Source organism: Palaemon carinicauda, chromosome 4 (genome assembly GCF_036898095.1).
Source record: "Palaemon carinicauda isolate YSFRI2023 chromosome 4, ASM3689809v2, whole genome shotgun sequence".
Classification (NCBI taxonomy): Eukaryota; Metazoa; Arthropoda; class Malacostraca; order Decapoda; family Palaemonidae; genus Palaemon; species Palaemon carinicauda.
The window spans coordinates 51,807,210-51,829,296 of record NC_090728.1 but is presented as its reverse complement, the minus strand read 5'-3'; the positions used below and the strand labels follow the sequence as shown (position 1 = coordinate 51,829,296).

The window sequence follows — 22,087 nt, the reverse complement described above, 5'->3', positions numbered from 1 at the left end:
TTCCCACATGTATACAAACTTCGTCCTTTAATGGGAGTATGATTTCAGTGTAGCTGGGACTCAGCTGATAGAACTAGGTGTTGGTAGTTACTGGTAGGTGGCAGGGGAGCAATCACCCCACTTGCACATTGAATAGCCACTTTAATTTCAGCTGCAGAGAAATGCACACATGGTTTCCTTTCTTAACAAAGCTTGGCCAAAAGTAATTTTTTTTTTTTTTTACTGCATCTGTGTGATTGTGATGGAGGTGCATGTGTAGGCACGTAGTCCTGCCCTGGTAAACCTGGTTGCAATTGAGTCAGGTTTATGTCTTGTCAGGATGAGGATCCCTTTCTTTATACTCTTTTTACAAGGGGCATTACTGATCGTATCCCCCTGTGACGAATGCAGTATCTGGGTGCTTGTGCAATGTTCGCGGTACAGGAGGAGAAGAAAGAAGTCCAAGGGCGATTCTTCAGCTTCAGGGCCTTCCCTAAAGTTAAAAAAATGAAACAGGCTTTTTCTTTTTACCCTCTGATGTTTAGACTTTTGCACCTTCTTCTGTTTCCCCAGTGGGGAGAGACAGAAGAAGAAAAGTGACCCTGTGCTTCCCTCGGGGCAAACCTCGCTAGAGCCAGATTTTTACCATCCCCAAACGAAGAAGGTCCCTGCCTATCCTCTTGCATTGATCCTGCCATTGCTGACACAGACAATAACTCCTATAGGAGCCAGACCTTTTATGTCTTATGTCCGTCATTAGGTTGCGTCTCATCCCAGCCTTAGGAAGACGTAGTTGGTCATCGATCCTCTTCTTCTGAGTGTGGCTTCCGCTAACGGTAAAATCATCGACTTCAGCTGCATCATTCTCCCTGAAGTTGAAGAAGAGCAAGTGGCCTAACACTTTCTAGACTTCCTTCAGTCCCTTTTCACGTAAGCATGATAAGGTTGAAGAGTTTCCATGAGATTACGACGAGTCTCCTACAGAAACCACTTGTAAACCTCTCCGTTTCTTTGGACAGCAACTCTCTGCCACAGAGGATGAAAGAATCATCCTAGAGAGATCGTCATCGTAGATCTGTGAGATGTTCGGAACCTGAGACCTCCCCGCATGCACAATCGGTACTGACCTCACAATTGTCTTTATGCTCATTTAGTGTATGTTCATATGTATGCACATAGGATCTTCAAAGTACTTATTCTTCGCCAGTCAGCTTTGCATGTGTACAATTGTCATTACACATATGCTCCCCAGCTGAGAGCTCATCACAAGCAGAATTATTTTCTTGTGTCATATCCAGGAGTTGGATCCACACACACACAATCGTCCACGTGCACACGATCACCCATGCGCTCATGATTTCCCCTTATGATCATAATAGCCTGTGTATATGCTGCATCGTAGTGATTCAGCTAAAGATTCAAGGAAGTCACACATTGTTTTCCCCCTCGTGCAATGGATGCAGATGATTGGCTTCTTCAGGTGAGAACTTCAAGTGCAGAATACCTTCGGTCAGATTTTCCATGTGTAAAGGCTTGATGTGTATCATATTTGCATGCATAAGACTCTCTATAGGTCTTTCATAGAATATACCTTGCTTGCTAGAACTGTACTTGCTAGGTCTCCATAGACTAGATTGTCACATCATAGATCCCATGTACTAGTACCCCATACGGGGAATCCCCAATTACTATATCTTCACGCATTGGTTATCCACTGACTTCATGTTCTAAAACAGCTAGATAAGTCTTAATACAAAAGGAAAACTTTCACACGGTCGTATCACGGAGGATCATTCATTAGAGAAAACTCATTACTGTGCTCATCGACAGATATCGCCAACGGACCATTCTTCAATGGATTCTTTGATTGATTGTAAGGCTAAGAGTTGGAAGGTATGTTCCCTTACCTTTTCCCTTCAGCATAGATCCTGAGAAGGGAAACAGATGTCGCCAATGTCCCAGCAAGTACTGTAGTTGCATCTCCCCTCCGGGGACATGCTCAGAAGTCAAACAGAAAAGTAAAGAATCCAAGTCTGAGGGCCCTGCAATTCTTTTTGAGGATTCTGCTCCCAAGAGGCAGAGAGAGACTATGGACTAAGTCAGTTGTAGCTCTTCCCGGGGTTATTCTATGCAGCCTTTTATATGTAAAGGATCTTTACCTGTCACCCAAGGCTTACACAACTGTGAAAGATACCTACAGAAATAAGGAAATGATTTTCATCGCCTCAGTATTGGTGGGTTATCGTCCGGGTCCCCTCTTAGGACTTGAACAGAAATGTGCTAGTCCCTCAGAAGTTTGTTTGGAACAAAGTGTGACTTCTCTAGCCCTTAAAGAGTCCAGGGAAACCTTGGACCCAGCTGTACCCGATGTCGGACCGGTGCGTGGAAGCCAAGAATATGGAAATGGAATAGACATTCATCAAGGTATTGGCTTTCATCCGAGAGCCAACACAGTTTAATGACCTTGTGAAGGGAACAAGAAATTCGGTCTAGGGATGCATTACATTGATTGCCTGTTGCTTCGGTGTCCCTCAAGTGTCAAAACTTTAACAGGTACCTCGGTCAAAGGTTGCCTGAGATCCCCCTGGAGAGTAAAAACTCAGATAACTAGACCGAGGAACTCACCATGCTCGAGTTGCGAGAGTATGGTCAAACCTTCACCAGTCGCACGTCAGAGGGAGTTATACGTTCCTGAGACTGCCGGGCCTTCACTCTTACTAATAGTCGCTGTGGTAATAACAGCGATATGGGACTACACTGGAAAGAATAGGGGCTGGAGGAACAGTTTCCAATATTGAGATCCACTTCCATGTAAGCCACAGCAATGGCAACCCTATGTGCAACCACCTGGTTGAACTATTGGTCCGGATCAGTGACCTACTTCGTTTCTACTCTGTAGGTCCTCTGCTGTTGTCCAGCAGGCAAAGTACTGTACCATCATTTGCGGTTGGTGTTGCAGAAGGGGTACTTCTCCAGTCAGAGTCTCTCTGCAACTGATAGCTAATTTTCTCGTTGATTTTCACTTGGAGGAATTCCCCTCGGTTTTGGCAGTGAAAGGCCTAAACTCCTTCACTACAATGACGTACCATGTATGTCAAAACATGCCTTGTACAAGGGTGTATGAAATGCCAGATATGTCATTTACAACTGTAAACCACATAGAAGTGAAAATCATTCGTTTGTCCTATCAATGAGTAGAGCCTATGGTTGTATAACACTCATAAGGATATTTGACTATAAATAGCTTCTCTCCTTGATTTTAGGCTCCCCTTTCTTCAGGCAACCAGTGAAGATGTGGATTGTAGCCTTTATTTTGACAATGTAAGAGCTATTTTAGTGTGTTTTTATGTTACCATGCGTAATGACACCACACTCTTTAGCCAATGGCAACCTACGTGGGGTGTTACTCTCACCATCCGACACCCTGCAGTTTAGAGATTTAGCTATCCTCACAGCTCACCCTACCAGCAGTTGAGATACATGGTATTCTAGGTTTTATTTATTATTATGTAAGGGGTATTTTTGTATTTCTGTGTTGGCATACGGGATCAAATCACACAGGAAGTATTGTATTCTCTAAATTGAGACGTGGGTGTGTTGCTCTAATATACCCCCTGCTCTCCCTCTCTCTCACCCACCCAAGATGCCACCCAAGACACCACCCATGCAAGTTAAGAGCTGCTGTTGAATTCAGTCACAAAATACCTAAAGTAACAACAAATTATATTCATACTATAAATGATTACCTGGAAGCTTAATCCAAATAAAACAACATTATTTTGTTATTAATGTCCTAATTCCTCCATCATTCACTTACATTTCACTGATCTTAGGAAATTTCCTCTAAATCAGTAACTGATCACATTTGTAACCCCGATAGCTGTAGAGATTATGACAGTTATTGTTATTATTACTACTAGCTAGGCTACAACCCTAGTTGGAAAATCAGAATGCTATAAGCCCATGGGCTGGAAAGGGAAAATAGCCTCGTGAGGAAAGGAAACAAGGAAATGAACAAGCTACAGATGTAATGAATAATTGAAGTAAAACATTTTAAGAACAGTAACAGCATTAAAATAAATCTTATATATATAACTTATAAAAACTTATAAAAACGATAGGAAGAGAAATAAGATAGAATAGTGTGCACAAGTGTATCCTCAAGCAAGAGACCTCTAACCCATGACAGTTGAAGACCATGGTACAGAGGCTATGGCACTACTTAAGACTAGTGAACAATGGTTTGATTTTGGAGTGTCATTCAACTAGAAGAGTTGCTTACCACAGCTAGTCTCTCTTCTACCCTTACCAAGAGGAAAGTAGTAGTTAACCCCTTGGGTGAAGAAAAATTGTTTGGTGATCTTAATGTTGTCAGGTGTATCAGGACAGAGGAGTATGTGGAAAGAATAGACCAGACTATTTGGTGTATGTATGCAAAGGAAAAAATGAGATGGAACCAGAGAGAGGGTTCCAATGTAGTACTGTCTGGCCAGTCAAAGGACCCAATAACTCCAGTGGTAGTATCTCAACAAGATTTTTTTTAATTGTTTCCTTATCTTTTCAACTACTGTATCATTCTACAAAATATTAATTTCATGTCTTAGATATATTTTATTTTGATATTGTCCATTGTTTTTCGCAAGTAGAAGTTAGCCTGCTGTTAAAAAATGTTTTGCTGAATCAAATATTGATGCAAATAAGCCTCCTTACCAACCAACTTTTCTATTTATGCAATATAGAAGTATTGTGCTGTATCTCCCCCATCCTCCTTAGCCTATGTAGGGGAGGGTGCAATGTATACAATTCTTTTCTTTAAATTGACCATACGTTTCGGACTTCATATTCTCTAGGGTGTAGGTTCCTTTGTGATAGTGTCTTTTCCACAGAAAACTAACCCATCACCAAAGAAATGATTGAATTAAGTTTTTTATTTTTATAATTTAACTGTATGCTGCTTTAATTTTTGTCAGCTCCTTTATTTTTTTTCTTTTTCAGTGAAGAAGGGTTACCACAAATTGTCCTTGAAAATACACCCTGATCGTGTCAGTGATGAAGAAAAGGAAGAAGCCACTCAAAAGTTCCAGACATTGGGAAGGGTTTATGCTCTTCTGTGTGATAAAGATCTTCGTGCTGTTTACATAGAAACAGGTAAGGAACGTGGCCTGGCATGAAGTCAACGGGATCTTTAGATATAAATATTCATAAGAAATTTTGTTATATTGAGATTTAAAGTTTTTATGATATCGTAAAACATAAGCGGCAGAAAATCTCCTTATCGTGTATTGCCCAACAGAAGAGCTGAAGGGAAATAAGAAGGGATTACGTGTAATGCAAGTCATGCAAATAATTCTTATGCTTTTTAAGGATGGTGTATGCATTTCTTTTCACTCATGTTACTGAATGTGGGTTAATCCCAACAATTTGTAATGTTCCAGCCATCATCTTGACCTTTGTTTTATGGGTCCCAGTTAGGAATAATAAATATTAGTTACTTGAATCTTACCTTTGACCAGAAAAGGCTGTTAACTGCAACTGCTAACTTGACCTCTGAATTAAGAAATAATAAAATTTATCGCTACAGTTCTACCCACATGCCATATACGAAGAAATGAGTGAAAACAGGTCTCCAGGTAAAAAGTAATAGCAACGAATCCAGTTTGCTTCATCGTAATTCTGAATGATGTTCCTCTGGCTTTCTCTCTGGATGTGAATTTTTGTGTGTGAATTTTTCAATATTAAACTTACCCGATAATCATGTAGCTGTCAACTCCGTTGCCCGACAGAATTCTATGGAGGGATACGCCAGCTATCACAATACTAGAAGGGGGTGTACTTACCAGCGCCACCTGTGGCCAGGTACTCAAGTACTTCTTGTTGACACCTCCTCAATTATTCCTCTGTCGTGCTTCCGGCAAGACGTTCTGGGATACGCTTATGATCTTCGAGTATTTTCACGGCTAATTGGTGAAGTATTCTCTCAGATTTCGGCTGTCGCTTTACTGGAAACCTTCTTATATTAGCTAGATAGCTTTTATATAGTCCTGATTAACGGTTAACGATCTTTTGCTTGATTTTGGAACCCCCTTTGGCTAACTCTTTGGATTCAAGATGTCTGACATTTCGCAAGCCCCCTCCCATAGACGATGTAGGTCTTGCAATAGGCGTTTTCCGAAGGCCTCGGTAGATCCTCACACCGCTTGTTCTGACTGTAGGGACAGGCCCTGTCAGTTAGAAAATCGATGTGAGGAATGCGCCGGACTTTCGGAACTGGAATTTGTCCGTCTTTTGAAATATTCAACTAAGTTAGAGAGAGGTAGAGTTAGGAGGAGTTCTTCTCACTCTTCACTTTTTTCCTCACCTCATGATCCCCTACCTTTTCCTACCCCTGTAGTGGCTACCCCCGAACCTACTGTTTGCCCTCCGCCTGATATGTCTGTTGTTTTGCGTGCCATTCAGGCCTTAGGCGATAAAGTAGAGTCAGTGGTAAGTGATCATAAGTCTCTGATGGCCGAAGTCAAGGAACTTAAGGTCAAGAGTGCAGTGGGTGGAATTAGTGCCAGTGCTGTGACGAGTGCTAGTGTCAGTGCAGTGCCAAGTGCTAGTGTCAGTGCCAGTGTGGTGCGTGAGGATACTTCTGTGCGAGCCAGTCGTCCTCCCAGTCCGGGACCTCTTGCAAGCTCCCAAGCCCAGGGGAGAAGCAATGTCGAAGGGCATAAGGGTTCGGCAGGCCTTGTTAGGCGCACAGAAGTATCCTCGGTGGTTGCGGGCGTGTCTTCCAAAGACCGTCACTCCCACCTGCAGACGATTGAGCCCGTCTTTTTCTCGTCCGCTGATCAACTGTCAGGGAAGAAACGTTGGTCTCAGGTCTCGAGACCACTTAAACGCAGAGTCCAGTCCGCGAGTGCTCAGCCAGGTTGCAGTCATTGGCTCAGCTCTGACTCGCCGCAGTCATCTGTCGACTGCACTCCGCCCAAGAGGAGTAAGGTTCTGCCACAACAGAGCTCGACTGTTAAGGCTTTACCTCAGCCTACTGTAGTTTCTGCCGACCCCAAGTGGACTCTTCTACAGTCCATGCAAGCACAGCTTTCGGACTTGATGCGTGAGTGTCGGGCTGAGAGTGTTGCGCCTCCGCCTCCGCCTACACTCCCTCCGCCTGCGCTCGCTCCGCCTGCGCTCGCTCCGCCTGATCGCAGTACCACCTGCCAGGCGTACGATGTTGAGCCTCGTTCTGAGTTTGCTGTTCCCAGTGGTGTTCAGCCTCCGCCTTCTTTAAGGCAACCTTTACAATGGGATCAGGAGGATTATACCTCTCTTCCTCCGCCTCCACTTGCTGCTCCACCAGTGGTGCAACACTCGGTTGAGGTACAACAACCTCTCCCGTCCATGAGTCAGTCTCCTCAGCTCTCGCTGCAGCGAGCTCAACCCTCCACAAGGCAAGCACCACTACACCTTAGCCTTGCGCCTCAGGAGCCTCAGCTTGCGAGACATTTACCTTGTTCTGCGCAGCCTCTACCTCATCGCGCTCCGCTCACACCACAGGAACAGGAACTTGCTACTCCGCTTCCGCCTACAGCTCAGCAAGCGCAACCCTTGGGTTCAACCACTCATGCTAGGAGTCAGCCTCCTCCACACATGCGCCTTCCTTCTGCTTCGTCTTTTATTCAGCCTTTGCAGTCTGAGCCTCAGGTTTTCCCTCAACAGTTACTTGAAGAGGAAACCACTAATATTGTTCCTACTCGTTCTGACTCTGCTGTTCAGCATTCTTGTCCGATCTCTTCGCTACACTCTGGTGATGAGGCGTCTGATGATGAGGCGGCACACCTGGATCCCTCGTCAGACGTGGATGAATCCAAGCCTTCTCCACAGTCTATTGACTTTCGTAAGGTCTTGGCTCTGCTTAGGGAGGTTTACCCAGACCACTTTGTCTCTGCTATTCCCCGCTCTCCGCCATCTGAGTTTTCGCTGGGCATACAACAAGCTAAGTCCACCTATACTAAGCTAGTCCTAGCAAGGTCCTCTAAGAGAGCGTTAAGGATCTTAGGGGAGTGGCTGCAGACTAAGCAACACCTTGGCAAAACTTCTTTCATGTTCCCTCCGACTAAGCTCACTTCGAAAGCGAGCGTTTGGTATGCCACAGGAGAAGCACCAGGCTTGGGAGTACCTGCCTCTGCCCAGGCTGACTTCTCAAGTCTGGTAGACTCGCCTCGGAGAACTGCAATGAGACGCTCTAAGGTTTGCTGGACCTTCTCAGACCTTGATCACTTACTGAAGGGAGTATTTAGAGCATTTGAGATGTTCAACTTTCTAGACTGGTGCCTGGGGGCCCTCAGCAAGAAGACCTCTCCTGCGGACAAGGATTCTGCCATGCTATTAATGTCCTGCATGGATAAGGCCATTAGGGATGGATCTGGTGAGCTTGCGTCGATGTTTGTATCAGGGGTTTTGAAGAAAAGGGAACAGCTGTGTACCTTCCTTTCCTCCAGCATTACACCTTGTCAAAGGTCACAACTCCTTTTTGCTCCGCTCTCGAAGTTCCTCTTCCCCGAAGAGCTGGTTAAGGACTTGTCTGCTGCCCTGATACAAAAGGACACACACGATCTTGTAGCCTCATCGGCTCGTAAGTCTAAGGTTGCTACCTCAGTCCCCAAGACTTATCGCTCCCCAGTGGCTGATACCCCTGCTACGAGGTTCATACCGCCCTTTCGTGGTAGAGCCCCCAGCCGAGGAAGCTCCCGTCCAGACTCTTACAGGAGCAAGTCTAGGAAAGGCTCCAAGACATCTAAAGGAAAAAACTGACTCTCCGCATCTCCAGACAGCAGTAGGAGCCAGACTCAAGATCTTCTGGCGAGCCTGGGAGAAGAGAGGTGCAGACGCCCAGTCTGTCAGTTGGCTGAGAGACGGTTACAGGATTCCATTCTGCCTCAAACCACCTCTGACCACATCTCCCATCAACCTCTCTCCCAACTACAAAGAAGAGGACAAGAGGCTAGCATTGCACCAGGAGGTGTCGCTACTTGTGCAGAAGAAGGCAGTGGTTATAGTCCGGGACCATCAATCCCCGGGCTTCTACAACCGTCTCTTTCTTGTGGCCAAGAAGACAGGAGGTTGGAGACCGGTGCTGGACGTCAGCGCGCTCAACGCGTATGTCACCAAGCAGACGTTCACGATGGAGACGACGAAGTCGGTCCTAGCAGCGGTCAGACAGGAGGACTGGATGGTCTCGTTGGACTTGAAAGATGCCTACTTTCACGTTCCTATTCATCCAGACTCCCAACCTTTCCTGAGATTCGTTTTTGGAAAGGTTGTCTACCAATTCCAAGCCCTGTGTTTTGGCCTAAGCACAGCTCCTATGGTGTTCACTCATCTGATGAGGAATATAGCAAAATTCCTACACTTATCGGACATCAGAGCCTCCCTCTACTTAGACGACTGGCTGTTGAGAGCCTCCACGAGTCGTCGCTGTCTGGAGAATCTCAACTGGACTTTGGACTTAATCAGACAACTGGGTCTGTTAGTCAACATAGAAAAGTCTCAGCTCATTCCCTCCCAATCCATTGTGTACCTGGGAATGGAGATTCGGAGTCAGGATTTTCGGGCTTTTCCATCGGCCCCCAGGATAAGCCAAGCCCTAGAGTGCATCATGAGCATGCTGAAGAGGAGCAGTTGCTCGGTGAGACAGTGGATGAGTCTCACAGGGACCCTTTCATCACTGGCCCTGTTCGTCGAGCTAGGGAGACTCCACCTCCGCCCTCTTCAATTCCATCTTGCAGCTCATTGGGACAAGGGTTCGACTCTTGAAGCAGTCTCTATCCCAATCACCCAAGAGATGAAGACCACTCTCCTGTGGTGGAAGAACAATCTCCTTCTCAGGGAGGGCCTATCGTTGGCTATTCAGACCCCCAATCTTCATCTCTTCTCAGATGCATCGGACTCGGGCTGGGGTGCGACCTTGAACGGACGGGAATGCTCGGGAACGTGGAACGAGGAACAGGGATTGCTCCACATCAACTGCAAGGAGCTACTAGCAGTTCATTTAGCCCTGCTGAACTTCAAGTCCCTCCTGCTAGGCAAAGTGGTGGAGGTGAACTCAGACAACACCACAGCCTTGGCTTACATCTCCAAGCAAGGAGGGACCCATTCGAGGAGCCTATTCGAGATCGCAAGGGACCTCCTCATTTGGTCAAGAGGTCTAAACCTCACTCTGGTCACGAGGTTCATTCAGGGCAATATGAACGTCTCAGCAGATCGCCTAAGCAGAAGGAATCAGGTCATTCCCACGGAATGGACCCTCCACAAGAGTGTGTGCAACAGACTTTGGACCTTGTGGGGTCAACCTACCATAGATCTGTTTGCCACCTCCATAACCAAGAGACTTCCGCTGTACTGTTCCCCTGTTCCAGACCCTGCAGCAGTTCATGTGGATGCTTTTCTACTGAACTGGTCCCATCTCGACCTTTACGCATTCCCACCGTTCAAGATAATAAACAAAGTTCTGCAGAAATTCATCTCGCACGAAGGGACACGGCTGACGCTGGTTGCTCCCCTTTGGCCTGCAAGAGAATGGTTCACAGAGGTACTTCAATGGCTAGTCGACATCCCCAGGACTCTACCTCTAAGAGTGGACCTTCTACGTCAACCTCACGTAGACAGGTTGCACCCAAACCTCCACGCTCTTCGGCTGACTGCCTTCAGACTGTCGAAAGATTCGCTAGAGCTAGAGGCTTTTCGAAGGAGGCAGCCAGTGCGATTGCCAGAGCAAGAAGGGTTTCCACTCGTAGAGTCTACCAATCTAAGTGGGAAGTCTTCCGAAGCTGGTGTAGAGCCAATTCAATATCCTCTACCAATACCTCTGTGACCCAAATAGCTGACTTCCTTCTACATCTTAGGAATGAGAGATCCCTTTCAGCCCCTACGATTAAAGGGTATAGGAGTATGTTGGCTTCAGTTCTCCGCCACAGAGGTTTGGACCTTTCTTCCAACAAGGACCTTCAAGACATTCTTAAGTCTTTTGAGACGTCTAAAGAGCGTCGTCTATCCACTCCAGGCTGGAACCTAGACGTAGTCTTAAGGTTCCTTATGTCATCTAGGTTCGAACCTCTCCAGTCAGCTTCCTTCAAGGACCTTACCCTCAAGACTCTTTTTCTCGTCTGCCTTGCAACAGCTAAGAGAGTCAGTGAGGTTCATGCCTTCAGCAAGAACATTGGTTTCACGACCGAATCTGCAACATGTTCTTTTCAGCTCGGATTCCTAGCAAAGAACGAACTTCCTTCACGTCCTTGGCCTAGATCGTTTGAAATACCTAGCCTCTCCAACATGGTAGGTAACGAACTAGAGAGAGTTCTTTGCCCTGTCAGAGCTCTCAAATATTATCTTAAGAGGTCTAAACCTATTCGAGGACAGTCAGAAGCCTTATGGTGTGCCATCAAGAAACCTTCGAGGCCCATGTCCAAGAACGGGGTTTCGTATTATATAAGGCTTCTGATTAGAGAAGCCCATTCTCACTTAAAGGAGGAAGACCTTGCATTGCTGAAGGTAAGGACCCACGAAGTAAGAGCCGTAGCTACTTCGATGGCCTTTAATAAAAACCGTTCTCTGCAGAGCATAATGGATGCAACCTATTGGAGGAGCAAGTCAGTGTTTGCATCATTTTATCTTAAAGATGTCCAGTCTCTTTACGAGAACTGCTACACCCTGGGACCATTCGTAGCAGCGAGTGCAGTAGTAGGTGAGGGCTCAGCCACTACATTCCCTTAATCCCATAACCTTTTTTAACCTTTCTCTTGAATGCTTTTATTGTTGTTTTTATGGTTGTTACGGTAGGCTAAGAAGCCTTCCGCATCCTTTTGATTTGGCGGGTGGTCTATTCATTCTTGAGAAGCGCCTGGGTTAGAGGTTTTGTAGAGGTCCTTTAGTAGGGGTTGCAACCCTATATACTTTAGCACCTTTGGGTTGATTCAGCCTCCAAGAGGAACGCTGCGCTCAGTAAGGAAGACGAACTTAAAAAAGAGGCAGAGTAACGGTTCAATTCGACTTCCTTACCAGGTACTTATTATTTCATTGTTATTTGAGATAACTGTTATATGAAATATGGGATACTTAGCTATCCTTTAATCTTGTACACTGGTTTTCACCCACCCCCCTGGGTGTGAATCAGCTACATGATTATCGGGTAAGTTTAATATTGAAAAATGTTATTTTTATTAGTAAAATAAATTTTTGAATATACTTACCCGATAATCATGATTTAATCGACCCTCCCTTCCTCCCCATAGAGAACCAGTGGACCGAGGAATAATTGAGGAGGTGTCAACAAGAAGTACTTGAGTACCTGGCCACAGGTGGCGCTGGTAAGTACACCCCCTTCTAGTATTGTGATAGCTGGCGTATCCCTCCATAGAATTCTGTCGGGCAACGGAGTTGACAGCTACATGATTATCGGGTAAGTATATTCAAAAATTTATTTTACTAATAAAAATAACATTTTATGATTGGTTTTCTGCGTAAATTTTTGCTTCAACATTACTTGGATATGTCCTTATTTGGTAATTTGCAGAAATATTAGCTTGAAAGCAAAATGATTAACTACCTTAAAATCCAAAAATTCATCCCTAAAATTCAAACCTTGAATTCTGTGATATTTATTGGTAGGGTAGCTTTGGCCTTGGTGCAATACACACACACACAATTTTACTAATATAAGGTATCATAATAAACATAAGTTGTTCCAACATGGAGTACTTACCTCGAACTACTTTCTAGGAGTATCTGGGATCTCCTCCCATCCGACCAGAATTTTGTGTAGTTTACCCTACTCTCGTTTTCTATGCGGGGTAATCTCTGCCGGAGTGATACGCGCCCAGAGACGACCCGGGTTCAGAGAGCATGCTTGCTCAGGTCTCAATCCCCAGTAAGTTTTTGCTCGCATCGGCGTTAACACCCCGACGCTCTCTCTTGACCCAGTGCGACCCTTTGTGTCCCCGACCCCTTTGTGTCTCACGCGGTCCCTTTGTGTGCTTCCCTATCCTTTTCCTCTGTGTTCCTGTGTCTCGTGGTGTATTACTAGTGCGTTATGGAGCATCCCCGTCGTTGCCCTGGGCCTGTGGCCGGCAAATCGTGTGGTGCTTTCCTCTCTAAGCCCGAAGTTGACCCGCACTCCTTGTGTTCGTCGTGTAGGGGCAGTGTGTGTTCCCCTACAGCCACGTGTCCGGAGTGCGAGTCCTGGAATGAAGTGCAGTGGGTGCGATACGGCACTAAGAAGAAGAAGGCCTCTCAACGGTCCCCCAGGAAGTCCAGCGTCTCTTCGCCTCTTGCTTCGCCCGGCGTCCCGTCGGACAGTCTCTCTCTGCCGTCTTCCCCTACCCAGTGTAGGGGTCGAGGTAAGTCTGTTGCGGGGAAGCGGCCTGTGGCCCTTCCCCAGGAGTCTGATTTGCCTGACAGTGGGATTGTGTCTTCGGTCCAGGCAAGTGGGGGGCCTGAGGGAGGGGCGGGTGTGTATCCGAGGGATGGAGCCCTGGTGAAAGCAGGTCCCATCTCGTCGGACGATTCGATGTGGAGTAAAACGGCGGCAGTCTCTTCTCCCGCTATTGGGCAGGTTTTTCACGTGCGTCAGCAGCCGAGGGTGCCGCTGAGAAGGACGACTCGCCGCCATCAGACACCCTCATGTGGGCGCCTCCGAAGACGCCCTTCAGATCGCCCCTGAGGATGGAAGAGGAGTTTGAGACCTGGTTCCCCAGCTAGGAGCTCCCCTGCTCCCCTCCAACGCCTTTAGCTACGTTCCCGGCGGACTTCATGGAGCCTTCGTCGCCCGCCGAACCCCATGCAGAACCACCAGCAACGCGGCAAGATTCAGACCCTCCAACGAGGTCCTACAGGTCTTCGGGCTCCTCGGTCGAAGCCTACTCCTACTCATCGGAAGACGGAGCCCCGATAGACCATAGGAGATCCCGCCACGTGAGTAGACGTTCCAGATACCCCAGAAGGAAGTTCAGGAGAAGCCTTTCGCCGGAGGAATAATGGGGACGAGTCTCCATCCCCTGTAGCCAACTCCTGGGGGCTGCAGCAGTCGCGAGCACCTCGGGATAGCGCCCTAGGCCCTGCTCACCGGTAGGTTTTTCGATGAAAGTAAGTATGACCGACGGAGGGACTCGTCTCATCAGGCACCAAGGGACAGGCATAAGTCCGCGAAGGTTCCGAATCCACCCGCCCAGTGGGGAGAGTCGCCCCTTCGGTCTGGCAGCCGCGTCCCGGCCTCAAGATCTTCGATGAGTCGTCCAGAACGGGAGAAACACCTTTCCTTGATGGGCAAGCCCGCAGACCCCTGGTCTGCCGGAAGAGATAAATCCAGGACGGAGGCCTCCGTTCCAGTGGCGATGCCCGTCCTACTGCCTGAAGTGAGGGGACTGGACCACTCCAGGAGGATGCCTCCTCCTTGTAAGGCTCCCCCCGTCGGAGGTCCTTCGTCACCAGAACTGGGACGCCCAACGGATAAGGTAGAGGACGGGGAAGAGGTTCGCTAGCGGAGGTTTCTGCATACAGAAGGGTGATAGGCCTCATCCGACGGCACCATAGGCTGGACGAACCGTAGCCCTCTACCAACGAGGTCTGGCTCTCGAGCTTCAACAGGCTGGTGGATGCGCCTGTACAACAGAGGCCCTCGCTAGCCCTCCCTTTAGCTAGAGATGTGAAGCTGGGATTGGCGCACGTTAGCAAGATCGTGGCCAACCATGCGGAAGCTCCCAAGAACCAGAGCGCCTCTAGACTTCTCCAGGGCCTGAAGACGCAGTCCCGGTTCTACTTCCCGGAAGGACACCGCGCGGGGCCCTGCGCAGTGGAACCAGCAGTCGCCATCTTGGGATAGGGTGCAGCACGGGAGAGGGCTACCACGGCCCCGGTTTGTTTCTCCCCGGCGGAGACTGCCATGATGGAGGAGCTGTCCAGGGACTTGGTTCATGTGTCATCGTGGCTGGATTGATGGGCCTCCACGGTTCATATGTCATCGTGGCTGGATTGGTGGGCCTCCGCGCTGGTAGGGCTCCAGTCCTCGCACGACCTCGCAATCCCGGATAATCAGGCCTTGCTGAAGGAGCTGATTAGCTATCAGTCCATAGCACAAACTGCCAACTGGATACTGAGGAAAAGGGACACAGTGCTCAGCAGACTTGTAAGACGGCTCCCTGACAGGGAAGCGAGGTCTCTGAGGAGCCTTCTACTTTGGGACGAGTCAGTTTTCCCCCTCAAGGAAGTGGAAGAGACGGTGGAGAGGGTGAGGAAACTAAAGGATTCGGGAGAACCCAGGCCCCCTCCAGCAAGAAGACCCACCCATAGAAGAGCACCTGACGTCCCTCTCCCTCCTCGCGCCTCACCTAACCAGCCCAGAAGAGACGCCCCTACTACATCCTGGCAGCAACCTTCGCAGCCCTCCCGTAGGGGAACGTCGGTTGCGCTGTCAGCATTCAGGCCCTCCTATTCAGCCGCCAGAAGAGGTCGTTCGGGCCGCGCCTCTCGAAGGAGATAGGGTGAGAGGCCCCCTACTTCTGCCGAAGCCTCAGGTGGGGGGATGCCTCAAACATTCTTGGCAAGCATGGCGGGACCACGGATCGGACCCGTGGTCCGTGACAGTCCTGAAAGAAGGGTACAGGTTGCCCTTCCTGGTGGACCCCCCACCTCTGATACCAGATCTACAGGCGGAATGGTTGGCACCGAAGGACCCCTTGAGAAGGACGGCCCTGCAAGAAGAGGTCTCTGCTATACAGTACTGGCGAAAGGGCCAATGCGACCAGTCAAGAATTCAGGTCCAAGATTCTACAGCAGACACTTCCTGGTGGAGAAAGCGACCGGGGGCTGGAGACTGGTCATAGACCTCTCAGCCCTCAACAGGTTCGTGTGCAAGACCGGCTTCAAGATGGACACTCCGAAGTCGGTCCTAGCGGCCTTGAGGGAAGGAGACTTCATGATGTCCATAGACCTCAAGGACGCATACTTCCAGATCCCTGTCCACCCCTCCAGCAGGAAGTACCTAAGGGTAAAATGGCGAACCCAAACGTTACAGTTCAAGACCCTATGCTTTGGTCTGTCCACAGCCCCTCGGGTCTTCACGAGGATCTTCGCGACAGTCTCAGCCTGGGCGCACGAACAGGGCATCCGCCTGATTCGGTACCTGGACGACTGGTTGTTGCTTTCAGCCTCAAGGGAAGTACTGAGGAGGAAGGTGCGAAGCTCCTGCAGTTCTGCAGCGTCCTGGGTATCACCATCAACCTGGAGAAGTCCCAATTGATACCCTCCTCCAGGATGACCTACCTCGGGATGGTCCTGGACTCCCGGTTGGCGGAGCCAGGGACTGGCAGAGACTGATAGGTCACCTTGTGTCTTTGGAGAAGCTAGTCCCACAGGGGAGACTCAAACTCTGGGGAGTACAGTGGAACCTGAAGGAGGCCTGGAACCAGAGAGACTCCCCGCACAAGGTGGTCCCAATGTCCCTGGAAATGAAGGAGGTTCTCGAGTGGTGGCACGACACATCGAATACCCTCAAGGGGATGCCCTTCGCGGCCAACCCTCCGGAGATGCTCCTATTCACGGATGCATCCAAGGAGGGTTGGGGTGCTCATCTCCTCGACATCACAGCGAGAGGAAGATGGGGAGCCGAAGAGAAGAACCTGCACATCAACGTACTGGAAATGATGGCAGTGCAAAGGGCATGCCTAGAGTTCGTTCAGAAGCTCCGGGGAAACACCGTGGCACTGATGTGCGACAACGCCACGGTGGTGGCCTACATAAAGAAGCAAGGAGGACTAAAATCGAGGGAGTTGTGCGGCCAGATCTCGGCCAGGTTCATTCCAGGGAAGAGGAACGTCCTGGCCGACGGCCTCAGCAGAATGGGTCAAGTGGTGGGGTCAGAGTGGTCCTTGCACCCAGAAGTGGCCAAGACTCTGATTCAGAAGTGGGGCTCGCCAGTAATAGACCTCTTCGCCACGAGGCTGAACGCACAGCTCCCCGTGTTTTGTTCTCCTGTGCCAGATCCAGGAGCGGCGTTTGAGGACGCCTTCCAGCATCCTTGGGACAACCTCGACGTTTATGCCTTTCCTCCCTTCGGAATGCTCAGACAAGTCCTTAACAGGGTGAGGAGAGCGGACAACCTGTGGATGACTTTGGTAGCTCCCTGGTGGCCAGAGAGAGAGTGGTTCGCGGATCTAAAGGAACTGGCGCGCCTTCCCCCTTGGCCCCTTCCGGACAGGTCAGACCTTCTCCGGCAGCCACACTTTCAAAGGTTCCACGAAAACCCTCAGTCCCTCTGCCTTCACGCGTGGAGGTTATCGAGCGTCTCCTGAGGAAGGAAGGGTATTCGGCGAAGACCGCAACGAGGATGTCAGGTTACCTGAGACGCTCGTCAGCCGCTGTGTACTAGGCTAAATGGGCTACCTTCATGAAGTGGTGCGTCGCTCGGAACATCAAGCCGTTGAAAGCCTCCATCCCGGAGATAGCTGACTTCTTAGTCTATCTCAGGGACGAGGTAAATATGTCCATCCCAGCCATTAAAGGAGTCCGAGCCGCCCTAGGACAAGTCTTCCTCCTGAAGGGCATCGACCTAGGTTCCTCCAGACACATCTCGATGCTCATCAAGAGCTTCGAGCAATCATGCCCCCCTCAAGCGATTAGAGTGCCCCAGTGGGACGTGGCTAGGGTCCTGAAGATGCTGTCAGAACCTCCCTTCGAACCCCTAAAGGACATCTTAAGCGAGGAGCTCACCCTCAAGACAGTTTTTCTGTTAGCACTGGCATCAGCAAAACGGGTAGGGGAGCTTCATGGACTTTCATACGAGGTGTCACACTCGAAGGGCTGGCGTGAAGCTACCTTCAGGTTCGTACCATCCTTCGTGGCCAAAACCCAGAACCCAGGAGTCTGGGACCCCAAGTTTGAAGGATTCTCGGTGCCGGCAATCCTACGTTCAGACAACCCGAAGGACTTGGGGCTGTGCCCTGTCAGAGCAGTACGGAAGTACTTGGAGAGGACAGCCAGACTTAGACCCGAAATGAAGAGTCTGTTCGTTTCTTCAGGATTAGTAAAGAAACCAATCTCCAAAATAAAGATCTCCTTCTGGCTACGGCAAGTGATCATGAGAGCCTACAGTAGTGTAGGGATTCCTATTCCGGGTAAGCCTAGACCCCACGACATCAGAGGTTTGAGTACTTCGTTGGCCTTTGAGAAGAACATGGCAGTCGGCCAAATCCTGCGGGCTGGTACTTGGGCCAATCAGTCAACCTTCACAGCTCACTACATGAAGGAATGCTCGAGGAGGTCCTTGGACGGATTCTCTCTCGGTCCCGTCATTTCAGCGCTTCAAAAGATTTAAAGGTGTAGCCCCAGGGAAACCACTGGCAGTAAGTCCAAGAGACACAGGTTCCTTCCTTACCTCCCCCCTGTTCCCTTATTACCTTCCCTGAAATGACACAAAAATCCTTTAACTTCCATGGGATACATCGTCAGTGAATGGATACGTCTCCAAGGATTTTTACAGAGGTGAGTTACTTAGACACTAAGATAGTTTTTTGGGTAGTTTTCCCTATTTCTCGTATTTTCTCTCGGAGGGTCAGCAGAACCTAGCCTCCTATCTAGGTTCCCACCCTTTCTCTCCTCATCATGGTCTCTGGGTCCTGTGGCACACTCCCACCTCCTAAGGTATAAGTCTCCTAAGAAAGTAGTTCGAGGTAAGTACTCCGTGTTGGAACAAATCACAAATTTTAAGTAATTTGTATTTTTCCTAACAGTACTTACCTCGAAATACTTTCGGGTTATGGCCCACCCATCCTACCCCGAGTGCCTTACAGGACTTAATAGAAACCTATCTGTCAAAACTTACTGGGGATCGAGACCTGAGCAAGCATGCTCTCTGACCCCGGGTCGTCTCTGGGCGCGTTTCACTCCGCCAGAGATTACCCCGCATAGAAAACGCGAGTAGGGTAAACTACACGAAATTCTGGTCGGATGGGAGGAGATCCCAGATACTCCTAAGAAAGTAGTTCGAGGTAAGTACTGTTAGGAAAAATACAAATTACTTAAAATTTGTGATTTTTCATACTATTTACTTGAAGCTATAAGTATCATTAGTTATCACTTGGATTTGTAAATGGATTATTTTCTTCATTATGATTTCGCCACAGACATGTTTAGGAAAAATATATAAAATTGCTTTTATTTCATTTATTTTTAATTTCTTAGGATATAGTAAATAAAATAATATTAGAAATAACATCATCATCATTACAAAACTAATACTGTATTTGGTAAGGTATCTGTTGCTGCAAGAGATGGTTTTGTAATTTATCTGTCAATTTTTACTATAGATATGAGATATTCAATAAAATTTTCTCTAAATTATTACCTCATTATCTAAACCAATTGTCTTATGCACGGAAATATACAGTACAGTGAACCCTCGTTTATCGCGGTAGATAAATTTAGGTTCCAGACCCGACCGCGATAGGTGAAAATCCGCGAAGTAGTGACACCATATTTACCTATTTATTTAACATGTATATTCAGACTTTTAAAACCTTCCCTTGTACGTAGTACTGTTAACAAACTACCCTTTAATGTACAGAACACTTAAATGCATGTACTACAGTACTCTAAACTAAAACCTGCACAAATATTAAAGGCGACTTTATATCATGCGTTTCCTAAACACGCTAAAAAGCACGATAAAAAATGGCAACCAATGTTTTATTTACGTTTATCTCTGATCATAATGAAGAAACAAACGCATTTACACATCTGTGTATAGGTTAGTTTTTGCATCGATTATATTGATTATTCAGTACAGTATGTTGATTTTGTTATTACCAATGTTTTACTTAATTTTTCTTAGGACTTCCAAATGAAATGTTTTTCTTTATGACGCCGCCTGAAACGACGGCGTCATAAAGTACGCTCAGTAAACAAACGAAGGCATTTAACGCGCATGATGTAAGTGATAAATAATGATATTACAGTAAAAGCTTTTATAAAATATATTATTACAAATATTATTTACCGTATCTATATAAAATCATACATAAGTAGCAAAGCAGGAAAACAATTTACGAGAGAGAGAGAGAGAGAGAGAGAGAGAGAGAGAGAGAGAGAGAGGAGAGAGAGAGAGAGAGAGTTGTTTTACATACGTAAATGTAAATTTAAAAAAAAAAAAAGACCCATTTCATATAAAATAGATTACGAATATTTTACTTTATCATATTACAGTAGTCGGTATAATACTGTAAAGTTTACAGTATGTTGTTGTTATAGTCGTGGCGATGAAATTCTCACGAAACAAAAACACGCGATTTGATTACAACAGCTGATTCATTCTCTCTCTCTCTCTCTCTCTCTCTCTCTCTCTCTCTCTCTCTCTCCTCTCTCTCTCTTCTCTCTCTCTTCTCTCTCTCTCTCTCTCTCTCTCTCTCTCTCTCCTCATCTCTTTCGTGTTATACTATACTTACATTTAGATGAAGAAACTAAAATTAGTTTTCTTAGTGTCAATTAAATACGAAACGAAAAAATTATGCCGAGTCTACATCCATTTCAATCATAGCTAAAAATATGGCATCCGATTTCATCAGCAAACCACTATTTTTTGGGAAACATCATTTTATTCTAGAAAATTGCTACTCTTTAAATAGTTAATTGCACATTAAGAAAGCGTGTACTTTTGTTTTTAAATTTCGGGTGTGTTTTAAAAATAGAGTATTGTTGACTTCTTTTTGTTTTACATTTGGCTGTGATTAGATCAGCTGACATCTAGCTGCCGCTCTTGAGAGTGTACGAATACACTAACAAAGTATCGTTTATATCATTTCTTAACTTATTCAAACCGTCTACAGTATACAGTTGATATTACATAAGCACCAATGTGTTATAACCTATCAAATTTTTTTTTTATTACATTTAAACCCCTCTCTCTCTCTCTCTCTCTCTCTCTCTCTCTCTCTCCTCTCTCTCTCTCTCTCTCTCTCTCTCTCTCTCTCTCTCTCTCTCTCTCTCTCTCTCTCTCTCTCTCTCTCTCTCTCTCTCTCTCTCTCTCTCTCTCTCTCTCTCTCTCTCTCTCTCTCTCTCTCCTCTCTCTCTCTCTCTCTCTCTCTCTCTCTCTCGTGATATCTTTGTTGCTCCTCAAAGTTTCATTCATATTGAAAATCAATCATGATTCAATTTTCCTTACTTTCTCCAATCTCGCACCATCGGTCACATCGCGGTATTTTCGAAATTTCCGGAAAATCCGCGATATATGTATACAGTATACATGGGTTATGAAAAAAATCCGCGAAGTGGTGAATCCGCGATGGTCGAACCGCGAAGTAGCGAGGGCTCACTGTACATACTGTATAAACACAATTGATCCCTGGTCTGTGTTCCTTGCGTCGGCTCAGATAGTTCTTTAACTCTTCCTTCCCCTCAACTTGATGACAATAAGATACAGTAAATGCATATCTCAAGTTAGCTAAGGCTGTCCTTGAAAAAGAAGCTAAGGACAAGCGAAGATATTGGAGTAGGTATAGCGAATTTGATCAAAGTTTTTTTTTTTTTTATGACGTCCCCATGACATAGTATGCTGTACAACAATATAAATTTAGTTCTTTTTTATTGAGTAGAAAATCTTTCCATTCAAATGGATTTTGTTTTAGATTTAGCTACCAGTAGCAATTTCTGATACTCCTCTGTGGTTTTTACCCATGTTACTGATGAGTCTGCAAGGGTACTGTATATGGGCCCGTGGAGGAATACGTAGGCCAGGGCTTGAAGGAGCTTCTCCATCGACCGAATACCCTCGGCCCGTAAGGAAGGCGTAAGTGGCTTTAGGGCGTTGTCCTTAGCAGTGTTACCATCTGAAAGTGCAATGTCAAAATCACACCAATTAGTACGGATGTAGGGGAGTTAATGATATTACCCCTATAGTCCAGTCCTGTACTCAGGAAGATGCAGTTGATCATCAATTCTCAGGAGCATCCTTCCACTGTTGAGCCAATGAACAAGGTGGCAGCATCATGGAGCAGAGGAATGGGCAGTAAGCATCCTGGGGGACTGATAGGCTTCCTGTTCATTGCTTCTTGTCCTCCCCTCACTGAGATTTAACGACATGGTC

At 47.0% G+C, this 22,087-nt stretch overlaps 2 protein-coding genes across 5 annotated transcripts in view; both read left to right on the top strand.

The window, feature by feature from the left end:
* The window catches only part of nmo (serine/threonine-protein kinase nemo), a 341,472-nt gene that overhangs the window by 58,992 nt on the left and 260,393 nt on the right, over window positions 1-22,087 (top strand). The window lies entirely within an intron of this gene.
* Window positions 1-22,087, top strand: part of LOC137639950 (dnaJ homolog subfamily C member 9-like) — a 58,425-nt gene that overhangs the window by 2,443 nt on the left and 33,895 nt on the right. Inside the window, exon 2 of the mRNA XM_068372258.1 lies at window positions 4,975-5,127. Coding sequence (XP_068228359.1) covers window positions 4,975-5,127 — 153 coding nt within the window. The remainder of the gene's footprint in view (window positions 1-4,974; window positions 5,128-22,087) is intronic.